The 23,047-nt window shown below is 42.9% G+C and overlaps 1 protein-coding gene across 1 annotated transcript; it reads right to left on the bottom strand.

Moving 5' to 3' along the window:
- Positions 1–3,529: 3,529 nt before the first annotated feature.
- LOC106568361 (growth arrest-specific protein 1) lies at positions 3,530–5,891 on the bottom strand. The gene has a single exon (XM_014138646.2). It carries the CDS (start codon positions 5,290–5,292, stop codon positions 4,504–4,506), a length of 789 nt encoding a protein of 262 aa, XP_013994121.2. The 5' UTR covers positions 5,293–5,891; the 3' UTR covers positions 3,530–4,503.
- Positions 5,892–23,047: the final 17,156 nt, after the last annotated feature.

Here is a 23,047-nt window from a genome sequence, read left to right as displayed (position 1 = left end):
GGGGGGGTACTGTCACGTCCTGACCAGTAAAGGGGTTATTTGTTATTGTAGTTTGGTCAGGATGTGGCAGGGGGGTGTTTGTTTTATGTGGTTCGGGGTTTGTTGGGCTATGTGTTTATATAGAGGGGTGTTTGTTTAGAGCGTTCCGGGGTTTTTTGGTTAACCTCTCTGGGCCAGTGGGACGTTTGCGTCCCACTCTATTCAACAGCCAGTGGAATCGCGTGGCACGAAATACAAATGCCTCAAATGCTATAACTTCAATTTCTCAAACATATGACTATTTTACACCATTTGATTGATAAGACTCTCGTTAATCCAACCACGTTGTCCGATTTCAAAAAGGCTTTACAGCGAAAGCAAAACATTAGATTATTTCAGGAGAGTACCAAGCCAGAAATAATCACACAGCAATTTTCATGTGTCACAAAAACCAAAACCACAGCTAAATGCAGCACTAACCTTTGATGATCTTCATCAGATGACACTCCTAAGACATTATGTTATACAATACATGCATGTTTTGTTCAATCAAGTTCATATTTATATCAAAAACCAGCTTTTTACATTAGCATGTGATGTTCAGAACTAGCATACCCACCGAAAACCTCCGGTGAATTTACTAAATGACTCATTATAAACGTTGACAAAATACATAACAATTATTTTAAGAATTATAGATACAGAACTCCTTTATGCAAACGCTATGTCAGATTTTAAAATAGCTTTTCGGCGAAAGCAAATTTTGCAATATTCTGAGTACATAGCTCGGCCATCACAGGCTAGCTAATTTGACACCCACCAAGTTTGGGGCAACCTAAACTCAGAATTACTATTAGAAAAATTGGATTACCTTTGCTGTTCTTCATCAGAATGCACTCCCAGGACTTCTACTTCAACAACAATGTTTTGGTTCCAAGTAATCCATAGTTATATCCAAATACCTCAGTTTTGTTCGTGCGTTCAGGTCACTATCCGAAGGGTAACGCGCGAGCGCATTTCGTGACAAAAAAAACAAAATATTCCATTACCGTACTTAGAAGCATGTCAAACGCTGTTTAAAATCAATTTGTATGCTATTTTTCTCGTAAAATAGCGATAATATTCCAACCGGACAATGTTGTATTCATTCAAAGACTGAAAGAAAAAAATGGAGAAGCCTCGTGAATGCGCATCTCAGTCTCACTGTCCCCAGGCAGGCCACTTACAAACTCTGCTGCTGTACTTTGCCCAGAGACAGGAGACGCGTCATTCCGCTTTCTGGCAGCTTTAGAGAGCCAATGGAAGCCTTAGAAAGTGTCACGTAACAGCACAGATGCTGTAATTTCGATAGAGGCAACAGAAGGACCACAAATTGTCAGACAGGGCACTTCCTGCTTGGAATCTTCTCAGGGTTTTGCCTGCCATATGAGTTCATGTTATACTCACAGACACCAAACAGTTTTAGAAACTTTAGAGTGTTTTCTATCCAAATCTACTAATAATATGCATATTCTCGTTTCTGGGCAAGAGTAGTAACCAGTTTAAATTGGGTACGTTTTTTTATCCGGCTGTGAAAATACTGCCCCCTATCCCAAACAGGTTAATGTTCTATGTTAGTATATTTCTATGTTCTGGTCTAGTCTTTCTATTTCTATGTTTAGGGTTTTTGATTGACCTTCAATTGGATGCAGCTGTTCCTCGTTGCCTCTGATTGAAGGTCCTATGTATAGGGATGTTTTGCTATGGGGGTTCGTGGGTAGTTGTCTCCTGTTTTGTGTCTGTGCACCTGACAGGAATGTTTAGTGTCGGTTGTTGTATTGTATACGTGTTTCTATTGTTTTTCCTTCTTTTAATAAAAATAAAGATGAGTATACACGTTCCCGCTGCACCTTGGTCCAATCCTTACGACACCCGTTACATAATATATTATTATAAAATAATGTGTACTACTCATACATAGAAAAATGGATACCTAGTGAGTTGAACAACCGAATGCATTCAACTGAAATGTGTCTTCCGCATTTAACCCAATCCCTCTGAATAAGAGGTGCGGGGGGCTGCCTTAATCTACGTCCATGTCATCAGCGAAGTTGTTATTGGGGGTTAACTGCCTTGCTCAAGGGCAGAACTGCAGATTCGTCCACCTTGCCAGCTTAGGGATTCAAACCAGTGACCTTTTGGTTACTGGCCCAACGCTCTTAACCGCTAGGCCTCCTGCCAGTGTGTGAACCATTGCGAGTGTACCCATGAGTTTACCAGTCTAATTGCCAGAGTTTTAGGTTCCAAGTCTGTTCTATTCATTATGTATCTATGTACTCATATCATAAACATCAGGCCTTAAATGTATTAACTTTAATTGTTGACAAACTATATGAATGTTTCTAAACAGTTTATAGGCACACCTGGAAACAAAGCCAAGTGAGTGTCACCTAATATTAAACATGGACTCATCACATAGCCTTAACTTAAGACATAAACGGAGCAGAGTGAAGGAGAGACAACTTTGAAAGAAGTTTTTAACATCCTTCAGAGATGCCCCTATCTGCAAAAGCTAGCAGTCTCTGTCTCTCCCCCCAGCCCAGCTCTCCTCTCTCGCTGAGGAGATGGTGTCAGAGAGAAAGAGAGTGAATGAAGTGTCTGCACATGGTGCCGCTCCACTATTGTGTGTTTTACATTTCTATGACAGAAGTGCCACTCGACTTCTCCTCCATTCACTGGGCTGGAGGGCCCTCGTCCCCTCCCAGAGAGAAACAACATGGCTGCCATCATGGCTCTCAAGTCCCTCTTGTGACAAGAGGTGAAGGAGAGGATGATGTCCTATCTTTTTTTTCTGTCTCTCAGTGATGCCAAGAGAAAAAACAATTGTGAATCTATGTGAACTCCAAGATATTTTTGTATATGGTGGTGGTGGGTAGGCTAGGCTACAACTTCTACAAGTAGACCTAGGTCAATAACCAGCATTTCAACTTCTGTTCAGGATAATAACAGTATAGTTTATGCGAAAGTGTCATAAAAACACAAACTACTTTGTTACACGTACATAACAATGGTCCATAGCTAAACACATACACACCAACAGCAATCCAATCGGAGTGCATTTGTAATGGTTACTTAAGTCTCAATTCACCCAGACACAGCTTTACTTGCCCTCTCTCCTCTCTGTATGAATGCTTCTGCTAACAAACACATGGGGTGAGGATAAATAAACTAGCCAGGCCCATCTTGGCTCCATCTGAGCAGCAATCCCCAGGAGATAGGCTATTTCGTCCTCAGGTTTATACAGTCTTCCAGCATTAACAGTGTAGCCTTCAGCAAACATTAATGTTGACAAAGTCAAGTGTATATAAATCTGACTCATTTGCTCTAGGAGTCAGATAACATTCAGTAGCTCAGATCAACTGATGCTTTGTATTGAGGGGGTTTTGTGATGTAGAAAGGATTGGTACAGAAGTCAAAAGATTTGCGAGACACAGTACTAAAGTCCCCTGCTGCTACCCATACGGCTACATAAAGTAGAGTTAAGACTGAAACAATCAAGAGTCAACAGCACTTTAAGCAAGAACATTTATATTTTCTCTAAAATACAACGTAGACACAGTGAAGCATTTCATGACATTTCTATACAGTGCAAAAATCTTCTTAGCAGTAATAAACAAATAACTCTGGAAAAAAAATCCATATCATACAATATACTGTACAATTTAACTTCACACATTTTGACATATAAAAATAATCTCCCTTAACTTATTCTTTAACTTGAAATTGATACTGAGCTTATGGAAATGTCTGGGACATGATTAAGGCTAATAATATTGATTAACCAATCAAACTGTGGTCAGGTGCATGCGTTTTACATCTGTCACTTAGATGATTACCAACTGACTAGAGCTTAAATGACATCTTAATGAAATGTAGGCCTATGTCTATTGTCTAGCTCATAATGAAAGAAAACTTGATTAGTCTGTCCCCATTATAGCCAAGTGACCAAGAACATGTTTTATACTGTTGTTTTCACTATTGTCTTGAAACAGCATTATACATGCGTACACTTACAAGTCACTTGGCTATCCACATTAAAGAAAATTGTGTGTCAAACTTTTTGGGCTATTTTGTGAGACACAAGGTAATGAGAAGCTTATAGTAGGCCTATAACATTCTTCAAGGGTTGGTTAAAACAATTACATATTTTAGAGGTGCACAGCTTGTCTGGAAACGAATCTATAAACTTTTGAGATTCACATAAAAATGTATACATTTTAAATATAAACATTTGTGAGCAAGATGACCCATAGCCTATCAGCACAGAGACTGAGACCAGACAGAATGTTGAGAAGCCCCATTATGAAGATAGCTGAGCAAAGGCCATAAAATCTTCCAAACACACAAAGTATATGCTAAAGCAGGTGTGCTGGTGTTACAACACTTTCATGAGCTATTCTGTCTGTCTGTGTCAACTTTTCACAGGCCTCTCTATTTCTCTAACAACTTCCCCAACAGCTGAATCAACTTGGTTAGACTGCCCTATCAGATAAGATGCATTAGAACCAAAATGGTGGCCACAGTGGAAGTCCATACACCCCGACAGGCGGATCTAGGTGAACCACTAGCGTTTTCCACATAGACATAATCCTCCATATCATCATAATCATCTTCAGAGTCCGAATCAGAAAACCCGCTGCCTGCGTATCTGTCCATTGAGTCAAAGCAAAAGTTTTTCATACTAACTTTGACGTACTCGCATATCGTCCTCTCCGTGCCATCACAAACACAAGTATCAAGTTGTTGTGCTTTGGGTATATTGCGCATGTTGGCTATCACCCTCCTGCAATCGTCCGAACATCTCTCGCCTCCGAAAAGTTTACGGCAGTGAAACAAATAGTCACGCATTGCCGAGCTACATTGGTAATCTCTCTCGCACTGCCGCCGGGCTTCGGTGCAGCCCATGTTGCTGGTCCGAGGCAGGCATGGCTCTATGGCGCGTTTGGTGCTCCGACAGACGGGGTCCGAGGCGCAGTCACAGTCCTCTAGAGACGGACCGGTCTCAGTTAGATTCAGCTGGATAAGGGACGAGATGCAGTGGCTGGGACACTTCTTCCTATCCCCGTTGATAACGGGCGCACAGGCGTAAAGATATTGGTCATATGCGTAGTGGCACTCCGGCTCTCCATGACACTTCATAATGGCTTGCCAACAGATGAGCCGACGACCATGAGTAGGGGACGCGATGCAAAGACAGCCGAACAGGGCAAACGCACAGCATAAATACAAAGTTGATCTCCCAGTCCACTTTATAAACCCGGCAAAACTTGCCATTTCGAAGTAGACTGATCCGAATAAATGTAAGACTTCAACATATGGATTTGTGTAGCAGTATCTCCATTAAATCTGTGTCAAAAAGAACTAATCCAAATCCATTCCCTCGCATTCAGTACGCGCCAGTGGGGAATGAACGAGGTTCACCAAATAATGTGCAATGCAGTGATACCGTGTGAAAACCGCACATCACCTGCAATTTGTTAGATTTCAATTTTTCCCCGAAGTTTGATACACTGTTACAATACAAATTCACAGGCACTCTCCACTTATCTTCACAGCAGTAGAGGCTTCACAAAACTGAATTATTCAACTTCTGCGTTCCATTGCTTTGCCGCACAAACAAGATGAAGTAGAAAGAACAGTTCCGTCGTCGTTTTACCGTTCAGAAAGGCAAACTCCGTTCCAGGAAAAGTGTTATGCTGTAGCCTAGGCTATCTGCGCAAGCAGCATGCCATTCGGTGTCTTCTTTAGCTATACAATTATGTAAAGGAATGAGGAATGCGATGAACGATGCGCCCCATTGAAGACTGTGGAATGACTCTCTCGTTCATCTGAGTCGGTTGACTAAAACCTCCTTACCTTATTGGTCAAATTAGTTGTTGTGATTTGTTACATTGTTCAGGGCAGTGACGTGAAGGTGGAAACGTGACCAATGAATTAGCAGAGGAAAAGGGTCGTCACTAGCTTCCACAGCCACAGTCAGAAACCCCGCCCATTTCTACCGTTTATCTTCTAAAATGTTCATTTTAAACCTAACTACACTTCTAACCGTATGCCGAACCCTAACCTTAAATTAAGACCAAAAAGCAAATGTTTGTTTTCATAAATTTTTATGATATAGCCAATTTTAACCCAGTGGCTGTGGAATCTAGTGTAAACTGGGGAAAGGGATAGTACATTTTGATAATAAAGATTTAACTCATTAATAACATTGTTATTATAGGCTAATATTTGTATTTATTTATTGAACCTTTATTTAAGCAAGTCAGTTAAGAACAAATTCTTATTTACAATGACGGCCTACCCCTGCCAAACCCTAACCCTAGGCCAATTGTGTGCCGCCCTATGGGACTCCCAATCACGGCCAATTGTGATGCAGCCTGGAATTGAACCAGGGTCTGTAGTGACACCTCTAGCACTGAGATTCAGTGCCTTAGACCGCTGCACCACTCGGGAGCCCCTAATAAACATGATCTGACTTCACATCACTTTTTCTTTATTTCAAAATGTTTACTTATTGTCAATTATTCTCCCCAAACATTTCAAACATATGAAAATAAGACATAAAGGGTAGTCCAAGAAAATTCTGCCATCCATCACAGGAGACATGTGGTAGCCTAACCTGTACTTCAACTACCAGGGAAACAAAAACTGTGAATGTTGATTGACCTATAATCACACTGAGTAACTACCGATCATTCTAAAGGTGGTGAAGGACAATGTCTTTAGAAACGTTGTGGTCATGTTGACTAACTACCGTAGAGAGAGTCTGCATCCCAAATGGCACCCAATTCACTATATAGTACACTAGTTTTCACCTCACAGCTGCTATAACACATGCTGCTGCTCCTGTCCACCCCTACCCCCCTCCCTTCCCTTCCACCCTCCACACAACATAAGTGAGTATTAACACGCCTTAAGGGCCTTCCTATGTTACAGCACACGTGTGAATAATACCAGTCACCACACGTATGCCAATAAAGACATGCCAGCCAGGGAGGACAGGAGGGTGAAGAGAAAATAAGAAATAGAGCTGTAATCTTGTGAAAATAGAGCGTTGAAAAAAAGAGAAGTATAACCTTCTTTCACCTGATAAAAACAAACACCTCATTTGTCGGCCTCATATATACTCAGCTATTCAACCCATAAGGAAAGCTGTTCTTTTTTATAACATTATTTCCGAGTTGTTAATGGTTCATGAAAAGACTGTAGCCTACAGACCAGGGCGAGGGAAAATGATCAACGGGGCAACAGTATCAAGGTGCTGCCAGTGAGTGACTGAGTGAGTGGCCAAACCCAGAGCCACTATGTCTGAATACGAGCAAAATGTGATCATTGAGTCGTGGACACCGACGTCTTGCTCTCAGATAAGCTAAACACCTTCTTCACCCGCTTTGAGGATAACACAGTGCCACCAACGCGGCCCGCTCCCAAGGACTGTGGGCTCTCATTCTCCGTGGCCAATGTGAGTAAGACATTTAAGCGCGTTAACCCTCGCAAGGATGCCGGCCCAGACGACATCCATAGCAACGTCCTCAGAGCATGCGCAGACCAGCTGGCTGGAGTGTTTACGGACATATTCAATCTCTCCCTATCCCAGTCTGCTGTCCCCACTTGCTTCAAGATGTCCACCATTGTTCCTGTACCCAAGAAAGAAAAGGTAACGGAACTAAATGACTATCGCCCCGTAGCACTCACTTCTGTCATCATGAAGTGTTTTCAGAGGCTAGTTAAGGATCATATTATCTCTAACTAGGGTTGCAAAGGGTCAGCATTTTTCTGGAAATTTTCCATGGGAAGTTAAGCCCAGGAATTTGGGGAATTTTGATTAAATTCATCAACAAAGTTAACTTATGACAGTGAACCTTTTTTGTGGGATACACATAAGGCAATTCTAGGTCTTGTGGCATATTTTGGTTAAACTATCCCCAATTCAATGGAATTGCAACCCTTTACATGCAAAGTGCATTCTCCCATCACATGTGCACTGCACTCATCCATCACATGTAAAGCTGATTCTCAAGATCTTGCACACTAATGAGACGCTATTGAGCCCACACTACTACATTGTCTGAGCCAAGGGCTACATGTTTTCTGGCAAGTTTTGATTACAATACTGGGTCAGGTGAATATATTTTATATGACATACATGATTTTTTGTTAACTAGTAAATAGTAGCCTACAGCAAAGTATGTTTAAATCATTTCTAACTTGTTAACAATTTCTGCTAGTTAGTCTTTGCTACAATGTAGGTTTTAGTTTGCTTGAGCCTGCTAACTGAGGAGTGTTAATTCACCTGTTTCCATACATGTTTAATTTTAAAGCATTTATCATACAAAGGAGTTGTTTAATCTAACTGCTTAACTATTTATCTGTACATGGAATTGTATTATTATTATTTTTACACATTTTTTTCTAATCTTTATAGGAAAATGCCACGGGCACTATCAGATGTGTGGAGACATTTCACTGCAGCTAATGTAGAAGGAAAAGCTGTGTACATTTGCAAATACTGTGCCAAATCATATCTGAAGAATGCAACAAATATGCAGAATCATCTGGCCAAGTGCATAAAGTTCCCTCAGCGCTCACAACAAGCAACCTCTGACAAAAGTCCCTCTACTTCTATTCGAGGTGAAAATGATGAATTAGGCACAGCTCATGGTCCTCCTGGAATCAGACGTTTTTTTGACTCAATGGAGGAACGTAGTCAGAGAAATGCTGATGAATGTCTTGCTCAAGCTCTGTATGCAACTGGTTCAACTCTGATGCTCACAGGCAATGTGTATTGGAAGAGATTTCTGAATGTTCTTCGCCCAGCATACACCCCTCCAACCAGACATGCTTTATCTACTCATTTTCTGGATGCAGAATTCAACAAAGTTCAAGTGAAGGTCAAGCAAATCATAGAGAAAGCAGACTGTATTGCAATCATCTCTAATGGGTGGTCGAATGTTCGTGGGCATGGAATAATTAACTACATCTCCACCCCTCATCCAGTATTCTACAAGAGCACAGACACAAGGAACAACAGACACACTGGTCTCTACATTGCAGATGAGCTAAAGGCAGTCATCAATGACCTTGGACCACAGAAGGTATTTGCACTGGTGACAGACAATGCTGCGAACATGAAGGCTGCTTGGTCTAAAGTGGAGGACTCCTACCCTCACATCACACCCATTTGCTCATGCATTGAATCTGCACCTCAAGGACATGGCACTGAAAACAATGGATACACTCTGTAAGAGATCCAAGGAAATGGTTAGGTATGTGAAGGGTCATCAAGTTATAGCAGCAATCTACCTCACCAAGCAAAGTGAGAAGAATAAGAGCACCACATTGAAGCTGCCCAGCAACACCCGTTGGGGTGGTGTTGTCATCATGTTTGACACTCTGCGGGAGGGGAAGGAATCTCTCCAAGAAATGGTCATGTCACAGTCTGCCGATATGGACAGCCCCATCAAGAGGATCCTCCTGGATGATGTATTTTGGGAGAGAGTGGTAAGCAGCCTGAAACTCCTGAAACCTATTTTTAAAAAAATTATTTCACCTTTATTTAAGCTTGGCCCCTAAGACCCTCAGAAACTTTTACAGATGCACAATTGAGAGCATCTTGTCGGGCTGTATCACCGCCTGAAATGGCAACTCCATCACCAGGGGCACACTGCCTGCCCTCCCGGACACCTACAGCACCCGATGTCACAGGAAGGACAAAAAGATCATCAAGGATATCAACCACTCGAGCAACGGCCTGTTCACCCCGTTATCATCCAGAAGGCATGGTCAGTACAGGTGCATCAAAGCTGGGACCGAGAGACTGAAAAACAGCTTCTATCTCAAGGCCATCAGGCTGTTAAATAGCAATCACTAGCCGGCTACCACCCGGCTACTCAACCCTGCACCTTAGAGGCTGCTGTCCTATATGCATAGACATGGAATCACTGGCCACTTTAAATAATGGAACACTACTTTACTCATCTCATATGTATATACCGTATTCTATTCTACTCTACTGTATACAGTCAATGCCACTCTGACATTGCTCGTTCTAATATTTATATATATATATATATATATATATATATGTGTGTGTGTATGTGACCAATAACATTTGATTTGGTTTGATTTGATTTTAAAAATAAATCCATTGGTGTTAGTGAAGAATCATTATAAATCATTATAAATGGCACCCCTTGAACAATAACACAGAAGAAAAATAAAGTGTGTGTATGGTGTTGTGGAAAATATTGACTCAAATACTTCTCAGATACCGGAGCTTGTGATTACAGAGAATAACAAAGTCGAGCAATTCCATGGAAGAACCAACTCTTCCTTCTTAGTACTTGGCTTTTATACAGTCTTACCCTTACATAACATCGTCACTCCTCTTTATGAATCTTGTTGTCTTACTTAGTTTCTATTCTCTTATTGGCTCAGACATTGGGGCATAGATTCTATTGGTGGCGTGACATGCCCCCTCCTACTGGTGCACCTCACTGATTAGCTAATGTTCCTGTCCAAAGGTCTTTACAAGTTCAGGCCGATGTTGTCTATGTATGACTAACCCATGTGCGTGTCCAGTAGCCTTCACATGATCAGATATGGCCCAGACCAGTCACGTCCTGTTAGTCTACCTTGCATCATCCACACAGATTTTGCTTACGTTCTGTTTTTTTACATGTCCAATGGTCAATTCGATGTTGATCCAGCTTTGTACACTCACATGGGCTCAGCATTCCTTCTGTTTACACATGTCTAATATCTAAACTTATATTGATTATTCTTTCTACTTCAAAGAGAACAGTATAGGTTACTGAAAATCAACCATAGTCATGAATTTTCACCTACAATGGTGAAAATGTGTTTCATCTGTCCCCTTCAGCCGTCGCCCGCCACCTTGGTGCCCCTGTACCCTAAAGGTCTCCAGCGTACGTCCGGGCCGGAGGCCAGGCCAGAAGTCAGGCAGAAATAGACAGAAACCAGAGGGGACCACTCAGTCACTGTGATACGCCTGCCCCCTGTGACACCCCGTCATATCACTCCGTTCTGACCACAAAGTTCTGGCAGCTGCCTGGAGACCCGAGGACCCCCTACCCCAATTAGTGAGTTCAGAGAGGATTCAGGCAGAGCAGAAGAAAACCCACTGCTACCCCAGGCCCCTCGACTCTCTCTCTCCTCCCCCCTCTCCTCGTCTCTCTCACTCGCTCTATCTCCCTCTCACCCTCTGTCTCTCTCTATGTCTCTATCTATGTCCCCCCTTCTCTTCTACAAATTACACTCATATCACCCATAGAGGCTCCAGACATCCCAGATAGCATACCAGAGCAACATGCCTGCTGGAGAGTCAGCTTACACTTACAGCCACATCAAAGACGAGGTCATCTGAAAAACGTGACATCCTCCAACTGACAAATCACTCAAAGGTGTCCAGTATACCCTTTAAGAGGGTGACGTCATATCATATTAGCCTTGAGTGTCTACTTGTAGATAAAAGACAGCGTATTCATGTGGGCAATTTTGGCATATCATTTTGCTGGTGGGGCAGAGAGCGAATATACTTTATTGTATTGTCAAATCAAATCGGAGGGCCTGTTGTCCGGACCTCTGGCAGTCTCTATGTTGGTGCCACAGGGTTCTACCCTCGGGCTGACTCTTTTCTCTGTATACATCAATGATGTCGCTTTTGCTGCTGGTGATTCTCTGATCCACCTCTAAGCAGACAACACCATTCTGTATACTTCTGGCCCTTCTTTGGACACTGTGTTAACTAACCTCCAGACGAGCTTCAATGCCATACAACTCTCCTTCTGTGGCCTCCAACTGCTCTTAAATGCAAGCAAAACTAAATGTATGCTCTTCAACCGATCGCTGCCCACACCTACCCATCCGTCCAGCATCACTACTCTGGACGGTTCTGACTTGGAATATGTGGACAACTACAAATACCTAGGTGTCTGGTTATACTGTAAACTCTCCTTCCAGACTCACATCAAACATCTCCAATCCAAAGTTAAAATCTATAATCGGCTTCCTATTTCGCAACAAAGCATCCTTCACTCCTGCTGCCAAACATACCCTAGTAAAACTGACTATCCTACCGATCCTTGACTTCGGCAATGTCATTTACAAAATAGCCTCCAACACTCTACTCAGCAAATTGGATGCTGTCTATCACAGTGCCATCTGTTTTGTCACCAAAGCCCCATATACTACACACCACTGCGACCTGTATGCTCTCGTTGGCTGGTCCTCGCTTCATATCCTTAGCCAAACCCACTGGCTCCTGGTCATCTATAAGTCTTTGCTAGGTAAAGCCTCGCCTTATCTCAGCTCACTGGTCACCATAGCAGCACCCACCCACAGCACACGCTCCATCAGGTATATCTCACTGGTCACCCCCAAAGCCAATTCCTCCGGCCACCTTTCCTTCCAGTTCTCTGCTGCCAGTGACTGGAACGAACTGCAAAAATCACTGAAGCTGGAGACTCATATCTCCCTCACTAGCTTTAAGCACCAGCTGTCAGAGCAGCTCACAGATCACTGCAACTGTACATAGCCAATCTGTAAATAGCCCATCCAACTACCTCATCACCATATTGTTATTTATTTTGCTCCTTTGCTCCCCAGTACCGCTACTTGCACGCTCATCTTCTGCAAATCTATCACCCCAGTGATTAATTTGCCATACTGTAATAATTTCGCCACTATGGCCAATTTATTGCCTCACCCCCTTATTCTACCTCATTTGCACACACTGTCTATAGACTTTCTCTATTGTATTATTGACTGTATGTATGTTTATTCCATGTGTAACTCTGTGTTGTTGTTTGTGTCGCACTGCTTTGCTTTATCTTGGCCAGGTCACAGTTGTAAATGAGAACTTGTTCTCAACTAGCTTACCTGGTTATTAAATAAAGGTGAAATAAAACAAAATAAAAAAATGTATTTTTTGTGTTTTTAGGAGTGAGGATGAGAGGTAAGGTTTTGTACACTTCAATGAGATTATGACTTTTTTTTCTTCTCTCAAACCAATCATTTTCTGCTCTAAACTAAAAGCTGTATGCTTAAAACACAGCAATGGTGTAATACTGTACATACAGTATGTAAATGCATGGTCGTTTCCCCAGTTGGTGTGAAAGTGTTGTTTTGGCTGCTTTGGGGTCTTGTGTAGCTTCCCTCCATCCTGCTGATCAAAGACACAAGGCTATTGCAAGCTGGGAGGGAGCCCACTGTACACTACAGTTTAATATGAACAAAACAGATAAATCCAAACAAACCTCCTCTGACTGTACACTGCAGTTTAATATGAGCGGCTCCAACAAAACAGATGGGTGGATCTGAACAAATACATATGCAGGGTTGGGGAGTAACGGATTACAAAAAAACGGTAACGGTTATCCGTTACGTTACCAGCAAAAATATATATTTGACACTTCTGTTTTCTCAATGACATTCAAATCAGCATTGAATAAAGGCAAGTTTAAGTTTGTTCCACCTGAGCGAGTCTGACCACAAGTCAGAGACCACAAGTCAGAGACCACTATGATGACACACCAAATGGGTTGGATGGATCGCGGTAAAAGAGCAGGAATAGGCTTTTGTAGGCTACAGTCCAAGCTATGTCTTCAAATGGTACGACTGCTGGTACGACTGCTGTCGGCGTCCAAAGATTATCCAACTTTAATAAACGCTTGGAGGTAAGGATGACAGCAGTGGTGTAGTATACGGCGATACAGATATCACTTATTATTGTTATCTACATAGCGCATTGATGTGAATCACACTGTTGCTCTCTCATTTAGCTATTTGCGCCTTACGGATTGTGGTTGTTTTAGATTGCTGTTCACAAATCTAAATGTGTATTTGAACCCGATAATGATTGAGTTCAAGAAGTTTAAGCTGCCTATCAATCTTTGTTTTTTAAACCAGTGGACAGCCAGTGAAAAATGCGCGCTTGCAACAGCTGCACAGTGCAGATCCCAGCCTATTTAATAAAAGTGGGGCTTTTATTGCTCAATCTAATTCATTCTGATGAAAAAAAACAACAACTCCATAGGCCTAATGGACACATGTTCAAACTCACACACTTTTGATTTAAAGGGGCAATCTGTAGTTGCTACATCCATTTTTGGACTGATCCAGACCTCCATGGGTTGATACATTGGATTTCCATTGATTATTTTTGTGTGATTTTGTTGTCAGCACATTCAACTATGTAAAGAAAAAATTATTTAATAAGATTATTTCTTTCATTCAGATCTATGATGTGTTGTTTAAGTGTTCCCTTTATTTTTTTGAGCAGATATATATATATATATATATATATATATATATATATATATATATATATATATATATATATATATACAAAATTAAGTATATATTTATATATCCATTGATTCTTGAAGAATATAACTTATAAATGCCTCATGAGATTAGTTCAACTGTCACACTCCATGAGAACCCAAAATGTAAGCTTGTTTTTCTCCAATGTTTGTAAACATTGTAAATGCAAATAAACACTGTATAGCCTCATAACATGGTTAAAACAGTAATGTTGATATCATGGATGGTCAGTCCTTGCATCCATAGCTTTGCCTATTAATCTGAGAGTGGTTACATTTCTCCAGGCCCATCCCTCAGCTTTTTACCAAAACAGAGGCGGGGCAACCGTTTTGTTATCTGTGGATTATCTAGATATCAAAGTGTCACCAACAAAAAGTTTAACAGTAGGCCTATAGCAAATGTAGCAAATGTAGCATATGGCATTCATTTTTCTCATGTAAATAACACTTTTCAGTAGTGCTCAAAGCATGCCATTCCATGAGCACAGCATTTCTTTTTCAAATTGAATTAATGAGCCCAATCAGTCCTCCATGACAACAAAATCATAAACAACCGAGTAGGGCTGGTTAATAAGTCCATAGTTTTGGGGTTATACTTAGGTAAAAAAAATAGGTTAATCTATACTTCCGTATTTCCAAGTCCTATTTTTGAAGATCATGGAGTATAACATTTATTGGATGACTGGAATTCTGATAGACTTTGGTATTTAATGTGAAGATATAATTTAATTGTGTTATTATATGTAGTAGAAAGCAATGGGTTAGAAGAAGCCTACATAACCAACCTATGAAGTAAAATGTTACATTCATTAATAGATGTGGTTCAATTGGTAACATACAGTTTTGTCTTCTTCTAATGCCTCTTAAGGGGAAAGTAATCTAACAGTAACTGAATGTAATCAGATTACTTTACTGAGTTTGGGTAATCTAAAAGTTACTTTAATGATTAGAATTCTGGACAGGTAACTAGTAACTGTAACGGATTACATTTAGAAAGTAACCTACCCAACCCTGTGCACATGTTACTACACACATATGAGTGTGTTACACACATGTTTGATCATACTCAAGTCATATTAAACCACCTCTTAGTGAATCTGTTAACCACTTTCTCCTATGTCAACAGTAGTGTCCTGTGTAAGGGAACAGGGTGAATGATTTACATTTTCTAAAAGCTCTAAAGGAAGAAGTCTTCTTATGTAGTGTTCCTGACTGTGTTTCACTTTGAGCGAAGGAGAGTATTACACACAGCAGAGCAGAATCCCATCAGCGTTGGACTAGGGCCAGGCATGAACAAGGCCCAGATTCACTGAAGCCAGTGTGTCTGTGTGTGTGATAGAGCAGCCAGCTGCTTTCCCCCCTCTCTGGACCCCTCAGTTACTATCTCCAGGACTTTACTGTCTGACATTCTTTACTCTTACACCTTACTCTATTTTCAGTCTGTTTCTTTGGAAGAAAACTTAGAAGACTGAGGATAACGTATGATAATGTATGTACCCCTTCTAACATATCCCAGGTTTTCTTTCCACCGTAGTTCACTATTTTCCATATTTTTACACCTTACTCTATTTTCTGCTTATTTCTTTGGGGGGAAAACATAGGAGATTGAGGATATTGTTTTACAATGTATGTTTGCCTTGTGCAGATAATGTATGTCTGCCTTGTGCAGATAATGTATGCCAGGATTCTCCTTCAACTGTTGAAGTCACTGGATGACTATCTTATCCTTCCCTATTTGTTTGGAAGGAATTCTTTCTCCGGTTTGTTCAGCGTCCTGTACATGCGGTTGCTGGTGGCGAGTCATGTATAATAATGATTCCAGAATTGGAATGTGGTTCTCAGACGCAGAAATACTCATGCAAAGACAGACATGCTCTTCACTGTGTCTCCACTGCTGTCAGAAGTCATTACACACAAGCCACCGTGCCAGAATCACTCTCTCAGCTCTGCATTCAAGTGCGTCCAACCCTGAGAGGGGGGGAGAGCGAGAGAGAGGGAGAGATAGAGGGGGAGGGAGAGGGGTAGAGAGCATGGAAAGGGAAAGTAAAGGGGGATACCTAGTCAGTTGTACAACTAAATGCATTCAACTGAAATGTGTCTTCTGCATTTAACCCAACCCCTCTGAATCAGAGGGAGGGAGAGAGAGGGAGAGAGAGTGAGAGTGAGAGGGATAAGAGGGCCAAAAAAAGTTGTCAAATTATTTTCTTCCCTGCTTTTATTTATGCTCTCTCCCTCATTGCTAATGGAAACTGAAATGACAAATATATCTATCTGGCTGATTTAAGTCCTTCAAAAAAAGCTGATTCATTAACAGTAGCCCTTTCCTCCAGTCAAATGACCTAGTGGCCTCATGGGTGGAATGTTATTCATCATTTCATAATCATATAAAAAAAAAAAAAAGGTGGAAATCTGCTGTTTCTATATCAAATGTTTAAAAAAATATATTTTTAAGTGTTCTGTGATGTATATAGTGTAATATTGAGATGCAAACTAAAAATGAGATACATTTCCACTATTTATGTCACGTTCGCTGGAATAAATGTCGGAACAAGGAGAAGTGTGAGTAGCATTCCACATCTTTATTATAAAGTGAAACTTAGCAAAATACAAAACAAACAATAAATGAATAAACAAACAGTGACTACAGAGATGCTGCGTGCACTAACTCAAAACAACATCCCATAACCCACAGGTGGAAAAAAATCCTACTTAAGTATGATCCCCAATTAGAGACAACGATAGCCAGCTGCCTCTAATTGGGAATCATACCAAACACCCAAACACAGAAAAACTAAACTAGAACCCCACATAGAAAATAATAACTACAAAAAACCCCAGTCACACCCTGACCTACTCTACCATAGAAAATAAGGATGTGACAGTACCCACCCCAAAGGTGCGGACTCTGACCGCAAAACCTGAAACAAAAAGGGAGGGTTAGGGGGGGTGTCTAGTGTCGGTGGCGGCTCTGGTGCAGGGCAAAAAACCCGCTCATCCTGCAGATCCACCAGCATCGGGGGCGGCTCTGGTGCGGGACGAAGAACCGCTCATCCTACGGATCCGCCAGCTTTGGTGGCGGCTCTGGTGCGGGCCGAAGAACCCGCTCATCCTGTGGGTCCAGCCAGGGACCAGGCTGAACACTGTGCCTGGACTGGGCACCAATGCAGAAGAAGACTCTGCCCTTGGAGTTGGACTGGACGCCGTGCTTAGACTGGGCACCGGCACAGGGGAAGGCTCCGGCCATGGATCGGGACTGGACGCTGTGCCTGGACTGGGCACAAACGCAGAAGAAGACTCTGACCTTGAAGCTGGAGGTCCTGAACCGTGGGCCGTCTCAGGAGGTTCCGGACCGTGGACCGTCTCTGGAGGTTCCGGACCGTGGACCGTCTCACGAGGTTCTGGACCGTGGACCGTCTCAGGAGGTTCCGGACCGTGGACCGTCTCAGGAGGTTGCAGACCGTGGACCGTCTCAGGAGGTTGCGGACCGTGAAACGTTGCTGGCAGCTCTGGACTGGAAACAGTCGCCGGAAGCTCTGGACTGGGAACTGTCGTCGGAAGCTCTAGACTGGGAACTGTCGCCGGAAGCTCTAGACTGGGAACTGTCGCCGGAAGCTCTGGACTGGGAACTGTCGCCGGAAGCTCTGGACTGGGAACTGTCGCCGGAAGCTCTGGACTGGGAACTGTCGCCGGAAGCTCTGGACTGGGAACTGTCGCCGGAAGCTCTGGACTGAGAACTGTTGCCTGAAGCTCTGGACTGGGAACTGTTGCCGGAAACTCTGGACTGGGAACTGTTGCCGGAAGCTCTGGACTGTGAAGGCACACTGGAGGCCTGGTGCGTGGAGCCGGGACAGGTGGCACCAGACTGGTGACACGCACTTCAGGGCGAGTGCGGGGAGCAGGCACAGGACGTACCTGACTGGGGACACGCACTTCAGGGAGAGTGCGAGGAGCAGGCACAGGCACAGGACGTACCGGACTGGGAAGGCGCACTTGAGGGAGAGTGCGAGGAGCAGGCACAGGACGTACCTGACTGGGAAGGCGCACTTGAGGGAGAGTGCGAGGAGTGAGGAGCAGGCACAGGACGTACCGGGCTGTGGAGACGTACTGGAGACCTGGTGCGTATAGCCGGCATCAATTGTACCGGAACTTTAACACACTTCGCACGGCAAGTGCGAGGAGCTGGCACAGGACGTACTGGGCTATGAAGGCGCACTGGTGACCTGGTGTGTATAGCCGGCCTCAATTGTACCGGAACTTTAACACACTTCTCAGGACGAGTACGGGGAGCTGAATCAGGTGGCATCGGACAGCTAACACGCTCCTCAGGGCAAATGCCATGCATACTACGCCAAACCAACAGCTCTCTCGCTTCACTCTCCTCCAATTTATCCAACAACTCCTCGAAGGTCTCTAACTCACCCCTCCGTTCACTCTCCTCCAATTTATCCAATAACTCTGACGGTCTCTGACTCACTCCTCGGCTCCGCCGACCACTCAATGTGCCCCCCGACGACACCGGGCCGCGAACCCCGGTGTCGTCGCTGTTGTTCCTTCGCTGCCTCGACCTGCTTCCATGGCAGGCTTCTCTCTCCTGCCATGATTTCGTCCCACGTCCAAGATGTCCTCCACTCCTGGCTTTCCTCCCAGGCCCAGGATCCCTGCTCCTCCTGGGCACGCTGCTTGGTCCTGGTTTGATGGGATATTCTGTCATGTTCGCTGGAATAAATGTCGGACAAAGACGCAGCGTGAGTAGCGTTCCACATCTTTATTATAAAGTGAATCTTAGCAAAATACAAAACAAACAATAAATGAATAAACGAACTGTGACTACAGAGATGCTACGTGCACTAACTCAAAACAATATCCCATAACCCACAGGTGGAAAAAATGCTTCTTAAGTATGATCCCCAATTAGAGACAACGATAGCCAGCTGCCTCTAATTGGGAATCATACCAAACACCCAAACATAGAAAAACTAAACTAGAACCCCACATAGAAAATAATAACTAGAAAAAAAACCAGTCACGCCCTGACCTACTCTACCATAGAAAATAAGAGCTCTCTATGGTCAGGACGTGACAATATATCTGACATGGTACAGGTGTCTTCTTTTTTAAAGCCCATAACCATGTATGTAAGGTGTATACTTTGTAGATGTGATTAAGACTACCAAGAAACACTGTGTGACCCTGATTTAGCCCACTGCAGTAAAATTTAAAGCAAACTCCACTCAAAAACTATCTTTTGGTATATTTTTTTAACTTGACTGACATGCAAAACATTTTGGGACCGTATCAACAGTGGACTAATGGGAAAAAATACCAAAAGATTGTTTTTGAGTGGAGATTCCTTTTAAGAATGATGACATTAAGAGGGAGGCAGATAGAGCAAGAAATAGGGTGGGAGAGAGAGAGAGAAAAAGAGAGAGAAAGAGAGTGAGAAAGAGAGAAAGAGAAAAAGAGAGAGGTACTGTTTAGGGAGGTAGAGAGAGAGAGAGGTACTGTATAGGGAGGTAGAGAGAGAGAGAAAGAGAGATGTACTGTATAGAGAGGTAGATAGAGAGAGAAAGAGAGAAGAACGGTTTAGAGAGAGAGAGAATGAGAGAGAGTTACTGTATAGGGAGGTAGAGAGAGAGAGAGAGAGAGAGAGAGAGAGAGAGGTACTGTATGGGGAGGTAGAGAGAGAGAGGTACAGTATGGAGAGGTAGAGAGAGAGAGAGAGAGAAAGAGATGTACAGAATAGAGGTAGAGAGAGAGGTACTGTATAGGGAGAGAGAGAGAGAGGTACTGTATAGAGAGGAAGAGAGAGAGAGAGAGAGAGAGAGAGAGAGAGAGAGAGAGAGAGAGAGGGGTACTGTATAGGGAGGTAGAGAGAGAGAGAGAGAGAGGTACTGTATAGGGAGGTAGAGAGAGAGAGAGAGAGGTACTGTATAGGGAGGTAGAGAGAGAGAGAGAGAGAGGTACTGTATAGGGAGGTAGAGAGAGAGAGGTACTGTATAGGGAGGTAGAGAGAGAGAGTTACTGTATAGGGAGGTAGAGAGAGAGAGTTACTGTATAGGGAGGTAGAGAGAGAGAGTTACTGTATAGGGAGGTAGAGAGAGTGCGAGAAAGAGAGAGAGAGAGAAAGAGAGAGAGGTATTGTATAGGGAGGAAGAGAGAGAGCGAGAGAGAGAGAGACGAGAGAGAGAGAGAGGTGCTCTATAGGGAGGTAGAGAGAGAGAGAGAGAAAGAAAGAGGTACTATATTGACAGGTAGAGAGAGAGGGGTACTGTATAGAGAGGTAGCGAGAGAGAGAGGTACTGTATAGGGAGAGAGAGAGAGAGAGAGAGAGAGAGAGAGAGAGACTGTATAGGGAGGTAGAGAGAGAGAGAGGTACTGTATAGGGAGGTAGAGAGAGAGAAAGGTACTGTATAGGGAGGTAGAGAGAGAGTGAAAGAGAGGTACTGTATAGGGAGGTAGAGAGAGAGAGAGGTACTGTATAGGGAGGTAGAGAGAGAGTGAAAGAGAGGTACTGTATAGGGAGGTAGAGAGAGAGAGAGGTACTGTATAGGGAGGTAGAGAGAGAGAGGTACTGTATAGGGAGGTAGAGAGAGAGAGGTACTGTATAGGGAGGTAGAGAGAGAGAGAGGTACTGTATAGGGAGGTAGAGAGAGAGAGAGGTACTGTATAGGGAGGTAGAGAGAGAGAGAGGTACTGTATAGGGAGGTAGAGAGAGAGAGAGGTACTGTATAGGGAGGTAGAGAGAGAGTGAAAGAGAGGTACTGTATAGGGAGGTTGAGAGAGAGAGAGAGAGAGAGAGAGAGAGAGAGAGAGAGAGAGAGAGAGAGAGAGAGAGATTTGGCATGAGGGTCTGCTATACAAATTGATGGAAAGTGGTGTTGGGGGAAAAACATACGACTTTATAAAATCCATGTGCACAAACAACAAGTGTGCAGTTAAAATAGGCAAAAAACACACACATTTGTTCCCACAGGGCTGTGGGGTGAGACAGGGATGCAGCTTAAGCCCCACCGTCTTCAACATTTATATCAATGAATTGGCGCGGGCACTAGAAAAGTATGCAGCACCCGGCCTCACCCTACTAGAATCTGAAGTCAAATGACTACTGTTTGCTGATGATCTGGTGCTTCTGTCACCAACCAAGGAGGGCCTACAACAGCACCTAGATATTCTGCACAGATTCTGACAGACCTGGGCCCTGACAGTAAATTTCAGTAAGACCAAAATAATAGTGTTCCAAAAAAGGTCCAGTTGCCAGGACCGCAAATACAAATTCCATCTTGACACCGTTGCCCTAGAGCACACAAAAAAACCTATACATACCTCGACCTGAACATCAGCACCACAGGTAACTTCCACAAAGTTGTGAACGATCTTAGAGACAAGGCAAGAAGGGCATTCTATGTCATCAACAGTAACATAAAATTCAACATACCAATTATGATCTGGCTAAAAATACTTGAATCAGTTATAGAACCCATTGCCCTTTATGGTTGTGAGGTCTGGGGTCTGCTCACCAACCAAGAATTCACAAAATGGGACAAACACCAAATTGAGACTCTGCATGCAGAATTCTGCTCAAATATCCTTTGTGTACAACGTAGAACACCAAATAATGCTGAGCAGAATTAGGCCGATACCCACTAATTATCGAAATCCAGAAAAGAGCCGTTAAATTCTGCAACCACCTAAAAGGAAGCGATTCCCAAACCTTCCATAACAAAGCCATGACCTGCAGAGAGATAAACCTGGAGAAGAGTCCCCTAAGCAAGCTGGTCCTGGGGCTCTGTTCACAAACACAAACACACCCCACAGAGCCCAAGGACAGCAACACAATTAGACCCAACCAAATCATGAGAAAGCAGAAAGATAATTATTTGGTACATTGGAAAGAATTGACAAAAAACTTCAGCAATCTAGAATGCTATTTGGCCCTAAACAGAGAATACACAGTGGCAGAATACCTGACCACTGTGACTGACCCAAACCTAAGGAAAGCTTTGACTATGTACAGACTCAGTGAGCATTGCCTTGTTATTGAGAAAGGCCGCCGAAGGCAGGTCTGGCTCGCAAAAGACAGGCTATGTGCACACTGCCCACAAAATGAGGTGGAAACTGAGCTGCACTTCCTAACCTCCTGCCCAATGTATGACCATATTAGAGGCACATATTTCCCTCAGATTACACAGACCCACAAAGAATTCGAAAACAAACCCGATTTTGATAAACTCCCATATCTACTGGGTGAAATACCACAGTGTGCCATAACTGCAGAAAGATTTGTGACCTGTTGCCGCAAGAAAAGTTCAACCAGTGAAGAACAAACACCATTGTAAATACAACCCATATTTATGCTTATTTATTTTCCCTTTTGTACTTTAACCATTTGTACATTGTTACAACACTGTATATATACATAATATTGTAATGTCTTTATTCTTTTGGAACTTCTGTGAGTGGAATGTTTACTGTTTATATTTATTGTTTATTTCACTTATGTATATTATCTACTTCACTTGCTTTGCCAATGTTAATTAACATATGTTTCCCATACCAATAAAGCCCCTTGAATTGAAAATGGAATTGAGAGAGAGAGGTACTGTATAGGGAGGTAGAGAGGGAGAGAGAGAAGAACTGTATAGGGAGGTAGAGAGAGAGGTACTGTTTAGAGAGGTAGAGAGAGA

The sequence above is a fragment of the Salmo salar genome, chromosome ssa13 (assembly GCF_905237065.1).
Source record: "Salmo salar chromosome ssa13, Ssal_v3.1, whole genome shotgun sequence".
Lineage (NCBI taxonomy): Eukaryota > Metazoa > Chordata > Actinopteri > Salmoniformes > Salmonidae > Salmo > Salmo salar.
This window is presented reverse-complemented; position numbering and strand designations above follow the sequence as displayed.